This window comes from Heloderma suspectum, chromosome 2 (genome assembly GCF_057233095.1).
Source record: "Heloderma suspectum isolate Gila_16-S chromosome 2, 16-S_ref, whole genome shotgun sequence".
Taxonomy (NCBI): domain Eukaryota; kingdom Metazoa; phylum Chordata; class Lepidosauria; order Squamata; family Helodermatidae; genus Heloderma; species Heloderma suspectum.
Window position 1 is genome coordinate 202737559 of NC_139459.1, and position 23919 is coordinate 202761477.

Sequence of the window (23919 nt, forward strand, 5' to 3'; positions counted from 1 at the left end):
GCTTCAGTACAGCAAAGGATCCAATCAGCCTCCACAAACTTCTTTCTCCCCATCCACTTTAATTTCTCCTAAATAGCTGTAGGTCTCAAATTATTCCAGAAGGAAGGTTAGGACTTGTGGCATCATGATCAAGGAACTGCTGAGGCTTTTAAATGGGTTCTACAGTTTTTTAAAACACATTGTACTTCAAGCCACCAAACAGTATCAGTTATTTGTTGTTGTTGTTCAGTCATTAAGTTGTGTCTGACGCTTCGTGACCCCATGGACTATAGCACACCAGGCCTTCCTGTCCTCCGCTCTCTCCCAGAGCGTGCTCATGTTCATATTCATTGCATCGGTGATGCTATCTAGCCATCTCCTCCTCTGCCGTCCCCTTCTCTTTTTGCCTTCAATCTTTCCCAGCATCAGGGTCTTTTCCAGGGAGTTTTCTCTTTGCATTAGGTGGCCAAAATATTTGAGCTCCAGCTTCAGTATCTGTCCTTCCAATGAGCAGTCAGGGTTGATTTCCTTTAGGATGGACTGATTTGACCTCCTTGCAGTCCAGGGGACTCGTAAGAGTCTTCTCCAGCACCAGAGTTCCAAAGCATCAATTCTTCGGCGCTCAGCCTTCCTTATAGTCCAGCTCTCACAGCCATACGTTGCTACTGGGAAAACCATAGCTTTGATTATACGAACCTTTGTCGGCAAGGTGATGTCTCCGCTTCTTACTATGCTGTCTAGGTGTGCCATAGCTTTCCACCCAAGGAGCAAGCGTCTTTTAATTTCATGGCTACAGTCACTGTCTGTGGTGATCTTGGAGCCCAAGAAAGTAAAATCTGTCACTGCTTCCATTTCTTCCCCTTCTATATGCCAGGAAGTGATGGGGCCAGATGCCATGATCTTAGTTTTTTTAATGTTGAGTTTCAAACCAGCTTTTGCACTTTCCACTTTCACCCTCAACAAGAGGCTCTTTAGATCCTCTTTGCTTTCTGCCATTAGGGTGGTATCATCTGCGTATCTGAGGTTGTTGATAATTCTCCTGGCAATGTTAATTCCGACCTGTGATTCATCCAACCTGGCGTTCCTCATGATGTACTCTGCATATAAATTAAATAAGCAGGGCGACAATATACAGCCTTTTTGTACTCCTTTCCCAATTTTGAACCAATTGGTTGTTCCATGTGTGGTTCTTACTGTTGCTTCTTGTCCCTCATACAGGTTTCTCAGGAGGCACCTCAGGTCATACAGGTTTCTCAGGTGGTCTGGTACTCCCATCTCTTTAAGAATTTGCTGGAGTTTGTCGTGATCCACACAGTCAAAGGCTTTAGCGTAGTCAATGAAGCAGAAATAGATGTTTTTCTGGAATTCTCTTGCTTTCTCCATGATCCAGCGAATGTTGGCGATTTGATCTCTAGTTCCTCTGCCTCTTCGAAACCCCCCTTGTACTTCTGGTAGTTCTCAGTTCACATGCTGCTGAAGCCTAGCTTGTAGGATTTTGAGCATAACCTTGCTGGCATGTGAAATGAGCACAAATGTGCGGTACTTTGAACACTCTTTGGCATTGCCCTTCTTTGGAATTGGAATGTAAACTGACCTTTTCCAGTCTTGTGGCCACTGTTGAGTGTTCCAAATTTGTTGGCATATTGAGTGCAGCACTTTAACAGCATCATCTTTTGGGATTTTAAATAGCTCAGCTGGAATACTGTCATCTCCGCTAGCTTTGTTGTTAGTAATGCTTCCTAAGGCCCACTTGATTTCACTCTCGAGGATGTCTGGCTCAAGTTCAGTGACCGCACTATCATGGCTATCAGGGACATTCAGATCTTTCCTGTATAGTTCTTCTGTGTATTCTTGCCACCTCTTCTTAATCTCATCTGCTTCTGTGAGGTCCCTGCCTTCTTTGTCCTTTATCATGCCTGTCTTTGCACAAAACATCCCCTTGAGATCTCCGATTTTCTTGAAAAGATCTCTAGTCTTTCCCATTCTATTGTTTTCCTCGATTTATTTGCATTGTTAATTTAGGAAGGCCTTCTTGTCTCTCCTTGCTGTTCTCTGGAACTCTGCATTCCGTTGGATATATCTTCCCCTTTCTCCCTTCCTTTTCGCTTCCCCTCTTTCCTCAGCTACTTGTAAAGCCTCCTCAGACAGCCACTTTGCTTTCTTGCATTTCTTTTTCTTTGGGATGGGTTGAGTTGCTGCCTCCTGAACAATGTTACGGACCTCCGTTCATAGTTCCTGAGGCACTCTGTCTATCAGGTCTAATCCCTGAAATCTATTCCTCACCTCCACTGTATATTCATCAGGGATATGATTTAGGTCATACCTGAATGGTTTAGTGGTTTTCCCTACGTTCTTTAATTTAAGCCGAAATTTTGCAAGAAGCAGCTCATGATGTGAGCCACAGTCAGCTCCAGGTCTTGTTTTTACTGACTGTATAGAGCTTCTCCATCTTTGGCTGCAAAGTACATAATCAATCTGGTTTCGATATTGACCATCTGGTGATGTCCATGTGTAGAGTCGCCTCTTGTGCTGTTGGAAAAGAGTGTTTGCTATGATCAGTGTGTTCTCTTGGCAAAACTCTATTAGCTTTTGTCCTCCTTCATTTTGTACACCAAGGCCATGTTTGCCTGTTATCCTGGTGATTTCTTGACTTCCTACTTTAGCATTCCAATCCCCTATGATGAAGAGGACATCTTTTTTTGGTGTTAGTTCTAGAAGGTGTTGTAGGTCTTCATAGAACCGATCAACCTCAGCTTCTTCGGCCTCAGTGGGTGGGGCATAGAGTTGAATTACTGTGATGTTGAATGGTTTGCCTTGGATTCGTACTGAGATCAATTTATCGTTTTTGAGATTGTAGCCCAGTACTGCTTTTCCCACCCTTTTGTTGACTATGAGTGCTACTCCATTTCTTCTAAGGGATTCTTGCCCACAGTAGTAGATATAATGGTCACCTGAATTATATTCGCCCATGCTTGTCCATTTTAGTTCGCTGATTCCCAAGATGTCGATGTTCAATCTTGCCATCTCATGTTTGACCACTTCCAGCTTACCTTGATTCATTGATCTTACATTCCAGATTCCTAAACAATATTGTTCTTTACAGCATCGGGCTTTCTTTTCACCACCAGACACATCCACAGCTGAGTGTCCTTTCGGCTTTGGCTGAGCCGCTTCACTCTTTCTGGCGCTACTTGGAAATTCCCTCTGCTCTTCCCCAGTAGCATATTGGACACCTTCCGACCTGAGGGGCTCATCTTCCGGCGTCATCTCTTTTAGCCTTGTGATACATTCCATGGGGTTTTCTTGGCAAGAATACTGGAGTGGGTTGCCATTTCCTTCTCCAGTGGACCACATTTTGTCAGAACTCTCTGCCATGACCTGTCTGTCTTGGGTGGCCCTGCACGGCATAGCTTATGGCTTCACTGAATTATGCAAGCCCCTTCGCCACAACAAGGCAGTAGTTTTCTATATACAGGTGTGTTAAATATTACAACAATTCTAATATAAAATTAAAAACAAGGTTGTACTTCAAGGCCTGCTGTACATGCTGTTGGCATGTGGCCTGGGGGCATCCCATAGTAGGTTATCCGTGACTTCCTAAGACAGTCTGGAGGTCTCCATACAAGTGAAGCCATATCTTCTATTACTGGAGTCTTCCCGTTTTTTAACTCACTTTGCAGGAAACTGTTCATTCATCACAGATGCCTCAAAAATTTGCTGTAGGGAAGCCTTCCCCAACCTGGTGCCTCCAGATGTTTTGGACTTTAGCTTCCACACTATTCACACAGTGGCCAACCAGCTGCCCACGGGAAAGCCAGAGGCAGGACATGAATGCAAGAACACCCTCCTGTCCATGTTCCCCAGCAACTGGTGTACATAGGCATACTGCCTCTGGTACTGGAGCTAGCATAGAGCCATTAGGACTAGTAGCCATTGATAACCATTGATAACCTCCTCCAACCTGAGGCCCTTCAGATGGACTTCAGTTCCCATCTGCCCTCACCAGCATGGCCAATGGTTAGGAATGCTAGGAGTTGTAGTCCAAAACCTCTGGAGAGCACCCAAGTTGGAGAAGGCAGCTCTACATCTTCTCTCCAATCTCATTTTTCCCATCCTCCAAAGCATCCCTTCACTTCCACAGTTTGTTCCTACTCTAAAATCACAAATACTGCCTGAAAGTGGGAAAAATAATAAGTTAAAGCAAACTAGTTAATGATGCCTATATACAGAACTAGTGTCATTTGAGGCTCTTTTAAAATCAGGCTTTAAAAAAAAAGAAATTGCTTATATCTTGGTTCCTTGCCTTTCTCCTATTAAAGAAGCACCACCACCACCACCGGACCTGAACACCAGACTTCTATCTAGGACACCCACATATGCTTTGCTGCCCTGGAGGTCTACGTCACTTTCTTCTCTGCTGCTCTTCTGCTTTCCTTCCAGGCACAGACATGCCACCTCCTCCTTGCATTCATCTTCCTCCCTCCCCATGCATGCACAATGGCTGGCTGTGCCAGCAGCTGGAGCTGCAAAGAGTTATGGCAGACTTAATGAGGTTTGCCTGGGAGGCGGACCGTTCTCAGATAAAAGCTTTTAAAACCACAGTGTGGAGACCCCCAGGGCTTACATTCCAAATACTAGATGATATATACATTATCAGCAGCATACTCTAGACTGAGCAGAAACGTCATACAGATTTTCTCAGCAGAAATCTTCAACTCTCCACTAAATCAACTTCCTCACATTTATTGCACAATATTTTTTAAAAGAACACTTCTTGGCCATAGCCACAGCTTTGCAAACCCAATTAAACAACTTCCCCATTCTTGTTTGAGATGTCTAAACGCCTAGACGTCGTGTATCTCCTGTTAGCGTACTGTAAGAATCATTCCTATTATTTATGGTGCATATCTCCAAAATGTTACCATTTGATTAACTTTGTTTTCTCCTTTCAGTTCATTTATGTCTACAAAACATGGACATTGGTGGTTCTGATAAAAGAGGTACATTTCTTGAGTTTGTATTAGTAGGGTGTTGCTTTTTTACAAAAATTGTACTAGAATGTATAACAGGTTCAACTGACTGTAGTAAATCTTGGTTTTAGCGTATGCCAAAATATAAATGTAGTTTGTGTTTATATAAGCAAATTACAAACGTCTGTGCAGAAAGTGCGGGGCCATCAGTTCAAACTTGATCTGAAACATGTATTGGAGCTTAATGAAAACAAAACTGGAACCTGAGGATTTCTATTTGGGCTGGGCTTTAAAATATTATTAGACTTTTAATTTATAGGAGAGATTTATTGTGTTTGATGGTTGCATTTCTGTATCTGTGTCTCTTTTCTTTTAAGCTACTCTGAGTATATTGCAGGAGAGCAGAATATACATGATTATTTTTATTATTACTACTACATTTTCATTATGTTTTGTTTTGATCACTGATACTGATTTTGGGTTGTATTCAATGTATAGTAGTCCTACATGGAAATGAATGGGACTTTAGTTATGATTAACTTAAGTCCTCTTCATTTCAATGGATCTACTCTATGTGGGCCTGACACTGGATACAATCACATACAGCTAATTACAGGTTACACACAGCCCTGAAACAGTAAAGATTGTTTTGTTTTTGAAAAGCAACTTTGGAATGGAGGAATTTGAAACAGAGAAACAATGTGTGGCGTGCTTAACTCTCTCCTCCCCCCCCCCCATCCATAGTTTCTCTGCTCTAAATCAGAATTGCAAAGTGCTTTCCCTTCTCTGTAGGTTTTGAAATGTATGTGCACCTCTGTGTATGAGTGTGCACGTGTGCGTGTGCGTGCGCGTGCGCACATACATAGATGTGAACCCCTGAGGAGCAAATTGGAGCAGGGAATCAGTGCACAGGGAAAGGGTTAAGCATTTCTTTTTCCATGCTTAGATGTCTTTTCAAAGGGGATTAGACAAATCCACAGAGCACAGGAATATCCCTGGCTCTCCTCTGTGCCCCACTTGCCTCGGGATACCAGGTGCTGGGAGCAGAGGGCTCTCGCCTTCATCTCCTGAGGACTCCTGGGGGCTCCCCAGAGCCAGCCTCTGCTCGGCCACCCTGAGAAGCGGGATGCTGGACTCAATGGCCCTTGGTCTGATCCAGCAGGGCTCTTCGCATGGTCTCAATGCCTTTCTAGCAAACCCCCCAGCCCTGGTCTCAGGACTCTAATATGAATGCTTGTGGGCGAGGCATGGTTCGTGACCTTGTCATCCTTCCAGGAATCCTGCACGGCAGGCAACCAATTCTCCCCTCGGGAAGGGCTGGGGCAGGGACTGATCATGGCTCCCCTAAGGCAGCCACCCACCTAGCCAGTTTTTGCCACGCATGGTCTTCCCCACGAGGCCACAGCCGTATTCCCAGGCCAAAGTGTATGGTGATTGGCACAGGGGCAGCGCATGCCCCCGAGAAGTCCCCCCACTCCGCCGGACCTCCTCGCAGCAGTTTCCCATCATGGCGCCTCCCACCAGCCACGAAAGCTACACATTGAACCGCCATGCTTGCAGTTTATCAGCTGATGAGGGAGAAACGATTGTGTGGATTTATGCAGGAAGGTCGGGGGGAAACCATTTCTAGCTATGATGGTTATGGAATTAAGAGCACTTGAAGGGCTGAGAAAAGAAGCCACACACACAGAGGAATCCCAAAGGAATCCCATTCATAGTGCTTGAATGCTCATGACTGGGAAGCAGTGAGCACTGGTAATCACAGCCGGTGTGGGGAACTTGGGGTCCAAACACATCTGGAGGCCACAACTCCCATCAGCCCCAGCCAGCATGGCAAATGACCAGGGATGGAGAGCTGGAGTAAAACATCATCTTGTGGACCACAGTCTGCCCATGCCTGAGTTAGAGTTTTGCTTTATAGTACTCAGCAGATTGCAAGGAGTTACTTGAAAACCAACATTCAGTTTTTGTTGCAGGTGTGCCTGAAACTGCCCCTTCTTGCTCAGAGCCTGTGGGTAAACTGCACATCTCCAGTCCCTCATCAGAAACTGCCATAGGCACGAATGTGTCAGTAGTGTGCATCTCACAGACTGGTTGTCTGCCAGTTAACTACACGTTATTTTTAAATAAAAGCAGAGCCATACGCAATGCAATCAAGACCAAGAAGGAAGAAATCATTACGTTTAACTTCACTATCAACTCCACCAGTGAACTGGGTGAATATAAATGCAGAGCTCAAAACAGATTTAATAATGCACCCAAATACAGTCAAGGTTTCTACTTTACATTAAGAGGTACGTATATTTTCCAGTAGTGAGAAACAGAATTCTGATTTTAGGGTGTGATCTTGGGAAGTGCCGATTGAAACTCCTCATTAAGATGAGACATTTGAGAGCCTGAGATGTCAGGCACGAACAGCTTGTAAGAATATAGCCTATGAGTGGGGATGATAGTTACACTTTAAAAGAAGCGCTCCACTTCTGCAAGACAGATCCATGTGTGTTGCTTTTTGCAAGAGATCAGGAGCACATTCTGATCCGATTGTGATATTTATTTTGTTTACCTAACATCAATATACCTTTTCTCACAGTGGCAGAGAAGGACAATTGGGTAGTGCTCATTGCACTTCCTTTGCTTCTGCTGCTGGTGCTGATAGCAGTAGCTTTAGCAATTCCACTGCTGATCCTTCCGTGGTGTAAAGCAAGTAAGTGTGGCTTTGCTTACCTACACTGAGTCCCTTTCCTCAGCAGCATTTTGTGTCCTGTGAACTCTTGAAAATAGAACATATTGCTTCTTGTTTGCCTTCCCTTTTCTTAATGGGCCCACATACATCGCCAATTATACTGGCCAGAGAGGAATAGGAACCTCAATTTGTTCCCCGTGCAGGTTGTATAAATTCCTACATAGCATTTTGCTGCTGATACAAGTGGTGAATTTTACGCTGGAACAAGAGCGGACACTTGATTTGGTTACATCCACTAAGGAAACACCACTCCAAAACCTCTGTCTCGGTACTGACACATATATGGGCCCATTACCAGATTGTAGCAACTACTGACCTGTTGAACTATACTGGAGAGTGACCAGTACAGATTAAAGTTCCAGTGAGTCCAACAAAAGCAACAGCACATGTTAAATCAGTATAGGGCTACGGCCAAAACCTGCCTCCTTGGGTTCAGTAATTCCCCCGCCTTGCCATAAACATCTAACTTATTTGTGGCCCCCACACTGCATGTCTCTTTGCAGTGTGCCAGGAATGTGGAGCAGACACATCGATACTGGCAACATGACAGCAAATATTCAAGTAGTAAGCACATCACGGTGTTACAGCTAAGATAGGGATCGCTTGAGAAGATAATTTTTGTCAACATAACTGTGATACCTGTTGTGTGTTCCTATTTATTCATTTATTAATTCCCGAGATGTCCAACAACCATCCTTACCCACTCCCAAGTCACCCAGGCTACTTTAATGAAGGCATCTCAGTTTCTGTGGCTTAAGGTGTACAACAGAGTGGTGTAGCCACCATTAAAACAAGCGCATTCGTGGCTCCCCTATTTAGAGTCATAATGAGAGGATTCAGCTTTATAGCAGAGAACAAGGCCTTATTTACTATGGAAACACATTTTTTCTATCACTGGAATCTGTTTTCTTTTTACAGGAAAGCGGAGGACAGTCAGTGCGTCTGCTAGTTTTGTTACAAGTTACCCACGTTCAGAAAACAGTTCAACAAGTTACTCACCCTCCGCAAACTGTCCAACTTATGACAATATTGGTAAAGTCTGAGTAATTCACTCTTTGATGATAAAACATGTATATACAAATATTGCTGCTGCACTAATACGTGGGAAGGATTTTTGAGCTTTAAAAGGAGGAAGTATGGAAATCGGTGGCCCCTCCCAGCCTTATCCTGACATGAATGAAGTTACAGGGCTTTCCAGTGTCTTTTGACATCTCTCGGCCCACACAGAGCATCAGGGATGAGTATTTTAAAAAAGAATTAAATCAGACCATTACGTAAACTGCACTGCAAAATTATTAAAGCCCATCTTTCTGGGAACCACTTCAACAGCATTACTATGAAGTGGTATAGAAATCCAGTGTTTCGTATTTGTGAAGATTGCCTGGCTCTCGGGGGAAGCTAAGCAAATAAATGAAAGAGATGTTCTCCTAGCTCTGTTTTCTAGGCATAATAATGGGAATGAGATAGAGCTTCTCTAGGATTAAAAATCAAAACATCCAGAATGGATGTCCACTTGTTCCTCTGGCCCTGTAGAGAATCAGTGATATCAACCCCCTCCCCGCAAAGCATTTGACAGTGCATTGAGACTCTGCACAGAATAACGGCACGCTGTAAAAAAGGTTGAATACTGCAGCCAATCCATTATGAGCAGCTTCTGCAAATAGCTATGAAAATGGTAGGTAGCTGAGAAGAGAGAGCAGAATTAAAAGACTGAATTAAAAGCATTGCGATCAGACAAGTGGGTCATGGCTCTAAGATCATGTAGTTCAAGAACTGGAGAGGCCAGAGTTTTAAATTTCATTTTGTACCCACCCCATGCCAAGGACTCTGTGCTAGTACATTATGAGGGAAAGTTGTAGCAACACAGTAAAGGGTGTTTACAGTTTTATAAATGGAACAAATTGGTGAAAAGGGGATCAGAGTAAGGACATCTCTCATTTGTGAAGGAATAAATGCACAAAGAATCAAGGCGCCTCAACTCTAATCCTTTCTCGAAAAGTGATTCAATTGATATCCCAGCAACCTCAGCAAGTTTAACAGCTACCAAAATTTTATCCAGAGTCAAACTTCGACCTTCCTACTGTTCTCAATGGGGAGGGACCACCAGCCTAAGAACTAAGCAATTGCGAGAGATCGATAGAAAAACCACCACTTGGTATTCTAAGTTGGTGGGGGAAGAAATTATCTCTTTCCTCTGTTTTTTTTCCTGTGTGTCCCATCAGAAGAGATTTAATTTCAGAGTTTTGTTGAATCACATCGGCTCATTTCTCACATTCCTGATCCAGTTCAGTGCATGGTTTACACTGTAAAGGGTTTAAAAAACATGTCTGAATTGTGGCATAGCATATATAAATTAATGTTAATCCATATAAATTGGCAGAATCAACAGAGCTTGAAAGGTTTCACTTCCACATATGGTTCACGTATTACAACCCAAGGTATGGCAGGCCAGAAATGCCCTCTAACGCGTATTTTCACTGAGTTTTTTCTTTGCATTTCATTCAGCACGTGGAAAAAATGAAGAAACTGAGTACTGCAATGTGAACATTTCCAAGGAAAAACCCTGCAGAAATGGTAATGTCTGTCTGGTCTTCTATATGTGGAACAAAACCAGATTGATGACCTGGTGATAGATTACTTGCAATGAAGGCATTTCAGAGATTTGCTAGATTGAATGCAACAGCAGCATAACTGAAGTTCACAACATAGACCAAAATAAATATCTGCAATTTCCCTTGATGCATTCTAGCTGGAAATCGAACTCTGTACCTGTAATTCTTGCAGCCCAATCCTACATATATTTACTCAGAAGTGAGTCCCATTAATTTCAGTGGGACTTCCAAGTGTGTTGCCCTGATCCAGGTAAGGACAGCTGCATGCAGATTACTTGCTGGATCAGAAAACATGGGGTAAAATCCAACATCAGTCCTACTTATGAGTAAACCCATTAAAGCAAATGGGACTTAAGTTTGTCATGACTAACTTAAATCCAGTGGGACTACCTAAGTAGGCCTTATGTTGGATTTTACCCATGGATATCAATCAGCTGCACGGCCCAAGTGCAGGTACCATCCACCTTGCACTTTTCACATTGGGATGCCCATTCAAATGCACATTCCCATCCCGGTACAAAATAGTAATGCAAATGCTTTTTAAAAACACACAATTAAAGGTAGATGAAGGCAACCTGTTTAGGATTGCACCCTGAGTATTATGACTCCTCCAAAGTGTTACATCACAGGACACTGTACCCTGTTGATAGCAACAGAACTAGTCACAAGATTGTAGGGACAGTCCATTACTAAAAAAAGCATCCTTTCTTGGTTAACATTTATAAATAGAAGTTGTGTCTTAAGTGTGGGGGGTTGAAGAGCACATTCTGGCACATATACCAGTCATTTTATATTTTAAAATCTTTATATGAATATTACAAAGGTCTTTATAGCCAACATTAATATATCAAAAATAATGGTTAATATTTTTTATAATGTAAGGAAAAGTTACAAGCTGTAGTTGACAGGGTGCTCTCCATAACTGACACTGAAATGAATGGATAGTGCATATGAATTGTATTCTAATGTTTGGAAATTTAGGTCAGAAAAAATTGAAGAGACTCTACCCAAATCAACAAAGTGGAGGAACCTGTTACTAGCTATACTCCTTTGCTGAATGAATGATATTGTGGCACTATGTGCAACCGTTCTAGAATGACACAGGGCAAGCTATTATGACCCAAATCCAAGAGTTATTTTTAGAGTCTCATTTACAGTGTTTTCTTTATCTTTCTTCATGTTGTTTATTTCCAATTACTCTAGTCTTCATCAATGAGGATAGTACAGTGAACTATGCAGAAGTTATTATCAGAAGATAAAAAGGTACAATTATTTCCTTGAGATTTACATGGTGCAGATTTTTTTCTTTGGATTCTTTGACTCTGTTTTGTTCATGTCACTCTATACCTGGAGAGCAAGGGTGGGCTGCATGCAACCTCTACTGCCCCCAAAATGCCAGGGGGAAAAATGGGCAACAAACCATTATGGAGGCTTATTAAGGACAAATTTAGCTTGTTTCCTCAGTAAGTTTCTGTAGCGATTTACTACCGGATTTCAGCAGCAAAGCACAAATTTTCTTATGCTGCCATGGGGGGGGTGCAGCCCATGGGGAGGGGTTCTGGGAGGCAAAATGGCGCCCATATCCCCCTCAGTTGCCCACCCTGGGAGGCAACTTGTGGCCCTTCAGATGTTTTGTCCTATAACTCCCATCAACCCCCACCACTGGCTATGCTGGCTAGGGCTGATGGGAGTTGTAGGCCAAAACACCTGGAGGGCCACAAGTTGCCCACCCTTGCTGCAGAGGAGGGCCACAAATGTTTACACCACTTATTTGTGTTGAGGATAGTCATCACCTGTATAAGAAAAATGCTGTTTGATAACCAGCGTCAACAACTGGGATGCTCAAAGCTTGGTTCAGATATCAACCATGGCATTACATCAACAAGGCTTGGGCTCACTTGCTACCTCTTTTACAGCAAGTCATTTGAACCAAACTATGGTATTGCAACCGAAACTCTCCCCACAACCTGAGTTCGATCCCAGCGGAAGCTGGGTCTCGGGTAGCCGGCTCAGCCCTCCATCCTTCCAAGGTCGGTAAAATGAGGACCCAGCTTGCTGGGGGAAAGGGAGTCACGACTGGGGAAGGCAATGGCAAACCACCCTGCTATAGTCTGCCATGAAAACGCCAGCGCAAGCGGCGTCCCTCTAGGGGTCAGTAATGACCCGGTGCTTGCACAGGAGGAACCTTTCCTTTCTTATGGTTTATTATAGGGCTTAAGAACTGCTACTTCCTAAACCCCACTGGCTTGTCTTGGCCAGAGTAGAAGGTAGAGGGGGCAGCCATTTCCCTCCTCCCATTGCTTCCACTGGGAGAGACTTGACTTTGCCAGTATTCAGGCTGGTGTAGTTTCCATTTGTATTTGGAGACATGCCAGAACAAGGGGGTCTAGGTTCCTGGACTGCCTCTGACACCCCCTCCCTCCCAACACGCCATTTTCATAGGCAGCAGCCATAGTGGTGGAAAACTCTGCTGCTGTCCAGAGAGAACCTCCCTCTCACCCATTGAGTTGTAGGAGCTAGGGAAGAACCATTCAGACAGGAAAAATATAGAAAATTGTCTTTATTACAGCTCAGACATTTTTAGTTGCTGAAATATACTTGGTTAAAAAGTCCTCTAATCTAGATATATGCATCATTTCTTTCATGCTGGTGTCCCTGCTTCTCAGCTGGACTATGGCCCCTTGGAAGGCATCTCAGGGACCACAGGATTATTTTCAAAACTAGTTTTGAATGCTGTGTAGTATCTTGGGCAACAAATCCCTTACAAGGTATATAACTACAAACAAGATGGATACTGTCCTATCCACTGTGACTGTTAAGTCAGCAAGGCAACTTTTATTTTCTTAAGGATCATTTCAGACGCCATCTCTTAGAAATCAAGATTTTTCTTGTACTCTGCTTCAACACCCACCTAATCCCATTATGTAAACATATACTTCATATTTCATATGTCAATTAGATTACCCAGTTAGCAAGAATTTGCCAATTGTTTATCTAAATCTGACTCATAGAAAATTGTTACACACTGTAGCTTTATAATATTCATGCCCCTGTTTTTGTGCCTTTACAGAATTCTGGTCTGATATCTGTTCTCTCAAGATACAGCCAAAAAACACATCAACTTTTTCCATGTAACATTTGAAAAGTTCAGTATTACCAATTTGCACTTACTAATTTGTCTCCAAGCTGATGTTCAGGTTTTATTCAAGTCACACAAGACCAACACAGCAGAAATCAAGGCAACAAACAGCAACTTTATATTTCCTGATGGCCTCCCTTCCCCCCCAACAAATACAATGCAGAATTTAATATGGACCTGGGGACACTTAAACTAGCACACATTTGAGATTATGCCATTTATATATTTTTATGTTGAAAATGGACACAATTAATTTGGTGAACTACAGGTTTAGTATGATCCCTCTTCAGCTGACAGCAGTTTCACTGCACACAATTCACCCATGCCTTTTTCTACTAGCATGTATTACAGAAAACGACAACAGTGCACACATCCCTTCCATGTGAAGATACTAATACGATGTGATAAGAACTAGTTATTTTTAAGTCTTGAAGACTCCAAACTGGCCATCTCTGAAGATCAGTATAACTCAGCTTGCTCACTCCTGTTTACATTAGATATGGCTCTGTAACATTACGATGAATCAGTGTTGTGGCCTTCCATATGCAGGGTTCACCTCTCTCTAAAAGCTACCTTCCCATCTCACACTGGAAAAGAGTGCCCCCTGGTGAACAGAGCTGGCATGAGAACTCAAGTTTCCTGGCTTTAATTGTAGGAGCTAGGGAAGAACCATTCACAGGAAAAATATAGAAAATTGTCTTTATTACAGCTCAGACATTTTTAGCTGCTGAAATATACTTGGTTAAAAAGTCCTTTAATCTAGATATATGCATCATTTCTTTCATGCTGGTGTCCCTGCTTCTCAGCTGGACTACGCCATTCTCTAGTGTGGCATCACTGACCAGGATTGTGAAAAGGACACTCATTTCATCATACCTGTAAATAAGTAACAAGAGTGTGGAGCTTCTGTTCTGGTATATACAGTAGAAGAACAGGATGTTTATATTATGAAGGCATGCATCAGCAATCTACTATATCGGGGTGGGCAGACTTCAGACTTGCAGAATCTACTTTGATTATTACTAGAACCCCGAGCTCCACCAACTGGAGCCTGGTGTCAAAGACATATATACTGAGAATTAAAGGATTCTGAGCCCAGGAATTGGGAGAATGCATTTTGGCCTTTTGGCACTTGTGCTATGGGGTGCTACAGGGTGCTATTTTGTGCCCAGTGCTGTTCAACATCTATATGAAGCCGCTGGGACTGATCTCCCAGAGATTTGGAGCAAGGTGTCATCAGTAGGCAGGTGACATCCAGCTCTATTTCTCCATAATGTCTGAATCAGTTGTGGCTGTACAGGCTCTAGACCAGTGCTTGGATGCAATGATGGGCTGGATGAGAGCCAATAAACTTGAGTTTGAATCCTGACAAGAGGGAAGCATTCTGAGTAGGTGGGTCACAGGTCTGGGCAATAGTTCAATTGCCTGTTTTGGATGGGGCTGCACGCCCTCTGAAGTAACAGGTACATAGTTTGGCGGTACTCCTCTTTCCATCTTTGTCACTCAAGTCTCAGATGGGCTCAGCAGCTCGGCTAGTTAACAAGCTACAGCCATTCCTGGCCACAGTGGTTCAAGCATTAGTAACCTCAAAATTGAATTGTTGCAACGTGCTCTATGTAGGGCTACCCTTGGGCCTGGTCTGAAAACTACAGCTGGTACAGAACACGTCTACAAGACTATTAACAAGTCTACAAGACTTTTCAACAGCGTGTTATACCTCTGCTAACTGCACTGCCTGCCAATAAGTTATTGGGTCAAGTTTAAGGTTTGGCTGTTAACATATAAAGCATAAACGACTTGGGACCAGGTTACCTTAGGGATCACTTCACCCTTTATATCCCTACCCCGTCTTTGTGGCTCTCAGAAGGTGCACTTCTGAGGGTGCCACATGCTCCCGAGGTTTGCCTCAGGAGTACCTGTCACAGAGCATTTAGTGGTGCAGCATCCATCCTCTGGAACACACTTCCTATTAACATTAGATAGGCATCTTCAGTTTTGTTCAGTTTTCACACAGGGTTTCCCCGAAGTGTGAGCCAGCCAGTAGAGTTATACTTTTATTGCCTACCAGAGATTATTTGTATTGTTATATTTTTATGGTTATATTATGTTAACCACTTTAACAGTTATACTGGAAAGTGTTATATAAATCTGTGTAATAAATATAAAAACAATTTGGTTTGAGTATCGCTGCAGCTGAACACAGCTCCTTCCGCACAAAAATTAATTCCTGGTTACCGTCCCTCAAGCTTTCTTCATGTCTGCAGTATGATTTAGAGCAGGGTAGAGTCATTTTGTTACTGTTTAACTACAGGGAGTCAGAAATTCTTGCTGATCTACTGTAAACTACCCACAGATTTACCTGTAGATCCAGATCTACCATCTGCCCACCTCTGTATTAGATAACAGTAGGAGTGCTGTATTTAGAAAGCAAGTATATTCCTGATTTTTCTGTAAGTTTCTCTATTAACTTCCAGAAATATTGCTATAAGATGTTAGCTTCCTCTTGGGAAAGATTTTTCATCTAGTAACCTACTGTATTGCAGTGGTTTCCAGGATCTGTGTTACCACAGTTAACCCAAGCCAAGTTTCACTTAAAATGTTAGCTTCTGTACTGGAGTACCTAAAGGTAGTCCATAAGTGCAATTTCTCATTTGCCTCCAAGACAAGATGAGTGGCAAACTGCACCAGGCTGTTTCTTTCCCAGCCATAATTTACTATCCTCTTCTCTTCCCATGGGCTACCACTATGCTATCCCTCATCCTTTAAGGGCAGGACAGAGAGCATACACATAAGCATGGCTATAGCATTATTACATCTGCTGTTTCCCCCATTTGAAAACAGCAACACAGGGCTATACCAGTTGGTGAACTAGCACAGCAGCCGTAAAACGGTTTAGGGCTACAACCTACTCTTGGGAAAGGGCATGTGGAGATATGAACATCCATTTGCAACTGATACAAAGTAATCTAAAAGTGGGGCTTTTGCTGAAAGCAGTCCTGATGATTTCCAGAAGGCAAATGAGACTTGAATAATTGTAAGGAACACAATTATCCAAACACAATGACAAGTCAATTAAATAATCAATTATATTGGTATCCGAAGGTTAATTTACTGAAGAGGCACTCTTCCATTTGACAGTGCACCTACGCTTTTCAGAAAACAACAGCTAACACTCAGGTTCTAAATGAATTTCAGAGCATAGCCCTTTTTCCTCCTTACTTTGTATACAGCTGCTCCAGTGATGACTGCATGGTTTCAAGATATCCAGGCCAAACAGAAATCCCGTTTTCTAACAACTCTTTGAACAATTCTTGACACACCTTTGAAAGGAAAACACTGACACTTACTTGAAGCATTAAATGGGAAAACAAATCTTTACAGAGTGGGCTTATTGTCAGCATTAATGAGGTATAAACATTTAAGAGACTTTCTGGAGGCAGAGAAGGGAGAAAGAGAAATGGCTAATGCCACCAATGTCTTCTTCATTCACTCTCCTCGTATATATTTGACCCTATCTTGTTTTGTTTTTGGCAAAACCTCAGGAATTGATAAATATTATTTTTCCTTATAATTTCATTTGCAATTCACATTCTGCCCTCAGATCATCAGTTTACTGAAGTTTCTTCCCACTGCAACTTCTTCTGGAAGGTAATAACTAGGCATAGGATGCATTTGCTCCTGAGCAGCTTCCATCCACTGCACTGCTGCTCAAACAAGAGAATTTTCCACTATGTTTCTGTCTGTTAGTTTTCTTCTTCCACTGGCTGCCCTTAAATAGGCTTAGAACTCTGAAATAATCTCACAAAGTAATCCTATATTTGAGATCTGCCAGCCGATAGGCCACGAGATGGAAGCCTTGCTACACCAGCAGAATGCAAGATACACTACCATGATGGAGAAGCTGGTGTCACTGTCCAAATAATAAGGGCACAATCCTATGGCTGCTAGTCAGTGGCTAGGCAGCCACAGGACAGATCAGTTCCTGGGAACCGACCTCGGAGCCTGAGCTCTGTGGTCGGTTCCTGAGGAATCGACCCCCATTCCCTTCTGCGCTGCCTTGTAGGCAGCGTGGAATGGCCCCACACTCCACGCGCAGAAGAGCAGCAAGGAGTGGCGTAAATGGGGCGCTTCCGGGGGTGGGCGGAAATGCCGGTACGACACATCCTATGTGTCGTCCAGCTACCACTGCTCTGACTTCCTGCAGTTAGACAGCCCAAATTGGCTGTGTAGTCACGAATGCAGGGCAGGAGAAGCTCGGAGGAGACGATTCCCTCTGCGCTTCTCCTGCCCTGCACTGGATAGGTGGTCACCTCCGAGTTCGGAGGCGACTGCTTATCCCCATAGGATTGCTCCCTTAATGGCTAAAACGGGGTGGAGTCGTCAGTGGGATGAGGATGGCACAAGAAAGGAACATGTTCTGATCTGTCCATAGCAGGTACCCACAAGGCAAGGTGGCAAGGCAGGCTACTGCAAATTAGAGTTGAGCCTAATCTAACAGTGGCTAATTGCATACTGTGACCCAAAAGCACACATCTTTTTTTTAGCTGTATATTTCACCATCTTTCACCCATGCTTTGTTATGATGTGTGCAAATTCTATGGTCAGAGTACAGAGAAACAGAAGTAGAGAAGTGTGTCCTCTGTGGTGCTCCCAATTCTCATCCAATGTATTGAGGTGGGACAGCAGAAAGCTCTCGCAGCCAGTCTAAGAATGGAGCGGAGGGTGCTCAGTCCAATCACCCTAATTTTCTCTCCTGCGCGATCTACTGTGAAGGGCTTATGTCTGTCACCTTTTGGAGAGGGTGTGTACGTGCATGTGTCCACTCAGTCCAAGAAACCCCCTTCTCCTACTCCTAACTGCCTAATAACCAACAGAAACTCCTCATAGTGTCAAGAATAAAGCCTTTTTCAGAGGTGAGCTGGTTGTAAAGGAGACGTACATAGACCTTATTTACACAAACAAGCTGCTGGATCAGAGATTTGTTTCTCTGCACAACAGCTTGTGGGCAGCCCTGTTGAAACAGGAATATACAGGGAAACCTTGTTTGTAAGCAAGTTGCTTTCCTGGATTAAAATGTGATGTTTGAAACTAGATCTATCCCATTACCATGAAATCTTTACTGGAAACACCCACAGCACAGACTGTAGTTTCTGGCCTTATGTTACACAGGGGAAGGGCTTGTGTCTTCCATTACAACTAGGACAAAAGGATCCAATGCAGTGTTTGATCCAAATGAACTGAAGGTGTTGTTTTCTCCATTCAAACAGCTGCATAAAGTATAGAAATAAATGTTCTTGCTTCCATAGCTCACCTGTCTCAACTCTATTGTTGGGCCTCTTCCCACATCCAAAGATACTTTGATCGGTGTCAAAGCTGGGTGTAGCTTAAGTACCTGAAATACAATATTATAAAAAAAGCAATAGTGAATATTCCCAGAACTAGAAAAACACTGACAGTGTGCAAAGTTAATTTATATATTTGAACTCATGGAAATGAAGTCTTCAAGGCAAGGACTCAGCATTGCCAATGAAGTCTTGAGCAGGAGAGACACAATCCAACAGAAGAGTCACACACCATTAAATGCATTGATTTTCAGCTCTGTGTACGAGTGTGGCCCCCATGTTTTAGCTACGGATGGCCTCAGTGTTTGAATTCTTCAGCCTCTTAGCTGGCCTGCACACATATTAACTGAAGAGGCAGGTCACCTTTCTCTGCAGAGATTTCTTCCTTGTTAAGGCATTTTCAGCCAACTGCAAACCATCACAGAGATATGCTAACACTCCATTGTCCAGATTGCCACTCACAGACAGGGTATGAGGAACAACATTTTTCCTCCCATCTCGACCCTGAAGAAGAAACACCAAAATGTGCAGTCAGGAACTTTAAAAACACACGCACACCTTACATTTCAGCATTAGAATGTAAACTGCCTAGAGCACTATATTGAATGGGTAGTGTATTAAGTGTTGAAAATAATAATTAAATGATAAAATTAGAATAATACCTATCCCAAAGCCAGAAAACTTCATTTAGCTTTCTACAGGAGGAAACTGGTAACTCTCCATCCTTTGACATGAAGACTCAATTTAAAGTGTTCATAGAAGATGAACATAAAAAGTGTTTCTAGAAGGGCTAGAGTGTGTAAGAAGCAGAGGTAGGGCCTATATATTTCATCTGTGCCTTTCCAGGGAAGCACTCTACCCAGGTGCCCCCTGCCCTCCCACATGTTACCTCTGTGATAATACTGCCTTGGCTCACTGCGAGTAGGGGATGGGTATGAATTTCATCCCCAAACAAAGCATCACCAACAACATGAAAGCAATCCCTAAGTATTCAGCTATCGGTGAAACAGAAAGGTGGAATAGATATGTTGGGAGAGGAGCAAGGAGAGGTCAGCTAGCATGATGTTGGATTTAACCCATTGCCTCTACTTTAGAAATAGCCTTGTTTATCCATTTTTAACCATGAAACTGTCCCCCCAGGAAACTATCTGATTCAGTTAAATGATGAGCTATTTAGTAAAACTTACATGCAATCTTGAAACTCTTCTTGGATACATTTGTAACAGTTCATTATCTCCTAGATTCCGCAGAGTTTCTATTATTTCCTTTCCCCAAGGAAAACTATAAAAGAGATTGCTTCCTCTTCTCCCTTCTTCATCATGATAATCGGTACTGCTGAAGTTGGACGGGCTTATTGCAAACTACAGAAAAGCAATGAACTACAGATTAAGCATATGCCAGGTACATCACAGTTAACAATGGTCTGACTAGAAGCATGTGCATGATTAATCAATCTTATTCTCTACTCCAGGGATGGGGAACATGGGGCCCTGCAGTTGTTGTTGGACTGCAGCTCCCATAATTTCTCACCACTGGCTATGCTGGCTAGGGATGATGAAACCTGCAGTCCAGCAACATCTGGACTGCTCTACACAGTTGAGAATTGGCTGTCTTTTCACTCTGAAAGGAAGCTGCATATTCATTCACTAAGAAAAGTCAGATAAGAGAAAGGCATTCTGTGTATTTGCTGTATCTCTCCAAACTGGGAGAATGGGCATCCAAACAGCAAATGCGCTTCAATGTAGGCAAATGTAAAGCAATGCACACTGCGGAAAAAAATTCCCAACTTCAAGTATAACCTGATGGGACCTGAGCTAGCGGTGACTGACCAAGTAAGATATCTGGGGGTTGTAATGGACATTTGATGAAAATGTCAACCCAGTGTGAGGCTGCCATAAAAACAGCAAACTCCATGTTAGGCATAACTGAGAATAGAACTGCCAGTATCATACTGTCCTTATACAAATCTATGGTGTGACCACATTTAGAATACTGTGTACAGTTACTGTCTCCACACCTAAGAAAAATATTGTAGAACTGGAAAAAGTACAGAGGGCAGCAACTAAAATGATCAAGGGAGTGGAGCAACTCCCCTATGAGGAAAGGTTACAACAACTGGGATTGTTTAGCTTAGAAAAAAAGACAAGTAAGGGGAGACATGATAGAGGTGTACAAAATTATGCATGGTATGGAGAATGTGGATAGGGAGACATTTTTCTCCCTCTCTCAAAATGCTAGAACACGGGGTCATCCCATGAAGCTGATTGGTGGGAGATTCAGGACAGATAAAAGGAAGGACATCTTCACACAGCGCAGAGTTAAACAATGGAATTTGCTACAAGACATATTGATGGCCACCAATTTGAATGGCTTCAAAATGCTTCAAAAGACAAATTCATAGAGGAGAAGGCTCTCAATGGCTACTAGCCCTGATGGCTCTTCGCTACTTTCTGTACCGGAGGCAGTATGCCTATGTGCACCAGTTGCTGGGGAACATGGGTGGGAGGATGCTGATGCACTCGTGTCCTGCTCGTGGGTACCTGGTCAACAGCTGGTTGGCCGTGTGAACAGAATGTTGGACTGGATGGGCCCCTGGTGTGATCCAGCATGGCGCTTATGTTCTTATTTTTATACTTTAAGAACATACAATGTAGGTACAATAACCACGCCAAATACCTTTCTCCACCACTGAAGCCTCTGACGTAACCAATAGTCAAGCCACTGTCCGGCAGTTCTGGCAGAGCTGTACCACACTAGAGAGGCCATTGTCCTTTCACCTGTTCTTTAAATAATAGCAAGAGGCCAGCAAATTAACACTTAAAACAAGAATTCAAAGGATTGTTTTTCTTCCAGAAATAGAATAAATAGAATAAGCATGTAGAGATAAGCACCTGTAGCTAAATATTGCATGAAAAAGAATGAAGGAAGCTAAATTACTGTACCTGATATGATTCTCTTTTTCACTTTTTATTACCGGATGGAAACATACCCCTATCTGAGCAATCCCAAAAGGCAGTCTCTTGTTTACCAGTTCCAGGCACTCAACATAATGCTCTAAGGCACCTATCAAAAAAAGAAAACTTGGCTTCAGTTTTCATGGAAAGTCTTAATTGTTATTGTAGATTAGCCTAATGTGTAGAAGGGGAAAAATCCATACACAGGGCGAGGGTAAAATTTAGTGACATAACTACATGCGCACTTATCTTTTCACACACTCATGATTACTGTTGCTTATTTATACTACACCATATGCAGCATGGTCTGCTCCTGCATATTGCTGCTAAGTTTGAAATGGTGGAAAGATGTCTCAAGCCAAAAAGACACTGTTTTGTTACAGCGGAAAGTCTGGCTCCCCAAACAACACTCAAACATACTCCGCTAGGAGGTATCCTAACAGCCAACCATGAACAAGACTTTGGGCACTGCATCCTTAGAAACATGCCAATGTTGAACTCAGAGACTCACCCGTTATCTAAAACAGGGGTGGGCAAAGTTCAGGCTTGTGGGATCTACCCCCCCCCTTTAAAACAGTACTCACCACAAACTAGAGCCCGGTGCAAAAGACATATAATTTAAATGCTCTGAACCTAGGACTTTCTTCGAGTACCAGAACTGAAAGGCGCTCATAGTTCTTCCAGGCAAAAATCCACTTCTGGTTATCCTATGTGCTCTTCATTTCAGCAGTATAACTTAAGGTAGTGGGGCAGGGTGCATGCATGTGGGGTGAGATGGAATCATCTTGCAGCTACTGCTGTTAAAATAACTGGGAGTCAAAAACCCTTGTTGACCTACTGCAAATCATCAAAACACCTACCTGTTCTAAAAGATGTATTTCCTTTAACAATAAAATGTAAATACAACGTATTTTTTCCCCGTAATCACTGTTCAAGATGCAGACTCCGGATCATGTATTCTCCCGCCCATTCCCTCCCGCAGAGGTAAGAGCGCAGTAACCCAGCCGTGGTTAAGGAACCACATGTGGCTTTCTGAAAGGAGTCCGAAACCCTACCGTGCAGAAGGCTGTCCCGCAGCACCCCAGCCGCCCCCAGCATCTTCTGCAGGGAGGCGGGCGCCTGTTCTCTGCTTAACTCGCCATTCTCCAAGGCTTCCCAAAGGGCTCGCGGGTGCACCACGCGAATAGCCTCCGCCGGTGGCCCTCCGCCCGCGTTTGAAGAGCGATGCACCGGGGCTTCCACGCCCAGCACTTGCTCCCTGAACATGACCACGGACTCCCACCACTGAGCAGCGAGGTTCTTCCTCAAGTCCACCCCCAGAGGCCCGAAGCCCGGGTGGTCCCCATTCAGGTAAGAGTCCCAGGTGAACTTCTGGCCTTCCTCCTCCTCCCCTCCTCTGAGGAAGTGCCTCCTCTGGCAGACATCCAGGAGTGCTTCAGGGACCCCACGGTGCTGCTCTCCGACACTACTGCGATTACTGCTGCTGCTGGGGGAAGGCGCGTAATGGCGCCGCTGGGCGACTAGGGGAGCGGCAGGCGCGCGGCGAAGCCTCGACCGCACTCCCCGGTCCCCCGCAGGGTCCCCGGCATGCACCCGACGGACTCCCACCGGCGGCCTCTGCTTCTCCAGCCGCCCCCTTCCGGCTAGCGTTTGGACGCCGGAGAGCCCAAAGCGCCTCCCGCACAGGGAGCAGCCGGCGCCACGCGCGCCACGGCCGGCCCGGACCAGGAAGGCGAGAAGGCCGCTCCCCCGGCAAGGAGACCCTCCGGGCGGCATCTTGAGGATTAAATGCGGCGCTCTTCGCAGGAGAGGCGTGTTGGGTCGCAGCAACCCGTGAGGAAGGGGGGAGGAGCAGCGCACGCCGTAGGCGAACCCGCTTGGCTGGTTTCCGGTTTCAGTGGCACTTTATGGGTTTCTTTCCTTTCCCATGGCGGACGTGAGAGCTGCCCGTACAAATCCACAGGAGAACGCTCCCTCCCCCCGGAGATTTTAGCGCAGCAGGTGTCCCTCCCCCCCTCCCCGCCCGTGCCAGCGAAGAAAGGAATCTCTGCTCTTTCTTACCCAGGTGTTATTTTGTGTGAGGTAGGTACGGCGCAATGCTATGCATGTTTGAAGAGAAGAAACTCCTACAACTCCATCTATGCCGGCTGGGGAATGCTGGGAGTTGTAGGGCTTTTTCT

At 44.0% G+C, this 23919-nt stretch overlaps 2 protein-coding genes across 3 annotated transcripts; one reads left to right on the forward strand and one right to left on the reverse strand.

Annotated features, from left to right (window-relative positions):
• The first annotated feature begins 4761 nt into the window (after positions 1-4761).
• On the forward strand, positions 4762-15597 carry MILR1 (mast cell immunoglobulin like receptor 1). Of its 2 annotated transcripts, none has more exons than XM_084837426.1 (8): positions 4762-4854; positions 4932-4979; positions 6926-7243; positions 7540-7653; positions 8611-8724; positions 10198-10266; positions 11508-11567; positions 13375-14137. In XM_084837426.1, exons 1-7 carry the CDS (start codon positions 4812-4814, stop codon positions 11561-11563), a joined length of 762 nt encoding a protein of 253 aa, XP_084693552.1. In that variant the 5' UTR covers positions 4762-4811; the 3' UTR covers positions 11564-11567; positions 13375-14137. The 2 variants fall into 2 exon arrangements, with proteins under 2 accessions (XP_084693552.1, XP_084693553.1); XM_084837427.1 differs by lacking the exon at positions 13375-14137 and adding an exon at positions 14250-15597 and having other exon boundaries at positions 4805-4854.
• Positions 12847-23678, reverse strand: POLG2 (DNA polymerase gamma 2, accessory subunit). The gene is made up of 8 exons (XM_084837425.1): positions 22795-23678; positions 21728-21848; positions 21462-21567; positions 19973-20146; positions 19149-19289; positions 18755-18835; positions 16663-16763; positions 12847-14319 (listed from the first exon to the last, which is right to left on the reverse strand). Exons 1-8 carry the CDS (start codon positions 23513-23515, stop codon positions 14154-14156), a joined length of 1611 nt encoding a protein of 536 aa, XP_084693551.1. The 5' UTR covers positions 23516-23678; the 3' UTR covers positions 12847-14153.
• Positions 23679-23919: the final 241 nt, after the last annotated feature.

What these genes read in the sequence shown, in the direction of transcription:
- POLG2 (XM_084837425.1), bottom strand. Translation starts at nt 23,515, where the DNA reads ATGCCGCCCGGAGGGTCTCCTTGCCGGGGGAGCGGCCTTCTCGCCTTC. An exon ending in GGCTTCAGTGGTGGAGAAAG is followed by an intron (nt 20,147 to 21,461) that starts GTATTTGGCGTG and finishes GCTTTTCTGTAG; the next exon opens with TTTGCAATAAGCCCGTCCAA. An exon ending in CAACAATAGAGTTGAGACAG is followed by an intron (nt 16,764 to 18,754) that starts GTGAGCTATGGA and finishes TTCCTTTCAAAG; the next exon opens with GTGTGTCAAGAATTGTTCAA.
- MILR1 (XM_084837426.1), top strand. Translation starts at nt 4,812, where the DNA reads ATGTCTAAACGCCTAGACGTCGTGTATCTCCTGTTAGCGTACT. An exon ending in TGGTGGTTCTGATAAAAGAG is followed by an intron (nt 4,980 to 6,925) that starts GTACATTTCTTG and finishes TTTTTGTTGCAG; the next exon opens with GTGTGCCTGAAACTGCCCCT. An exon ending in TCCAACTTATGACAATATTG is followed by an intron (nt 8,725 to 10,197) that starts GTAAAGTCTGAG and finishes CATTTCATTCAG; the next exon opens with CACGTGGAAAAAATGAAGAA.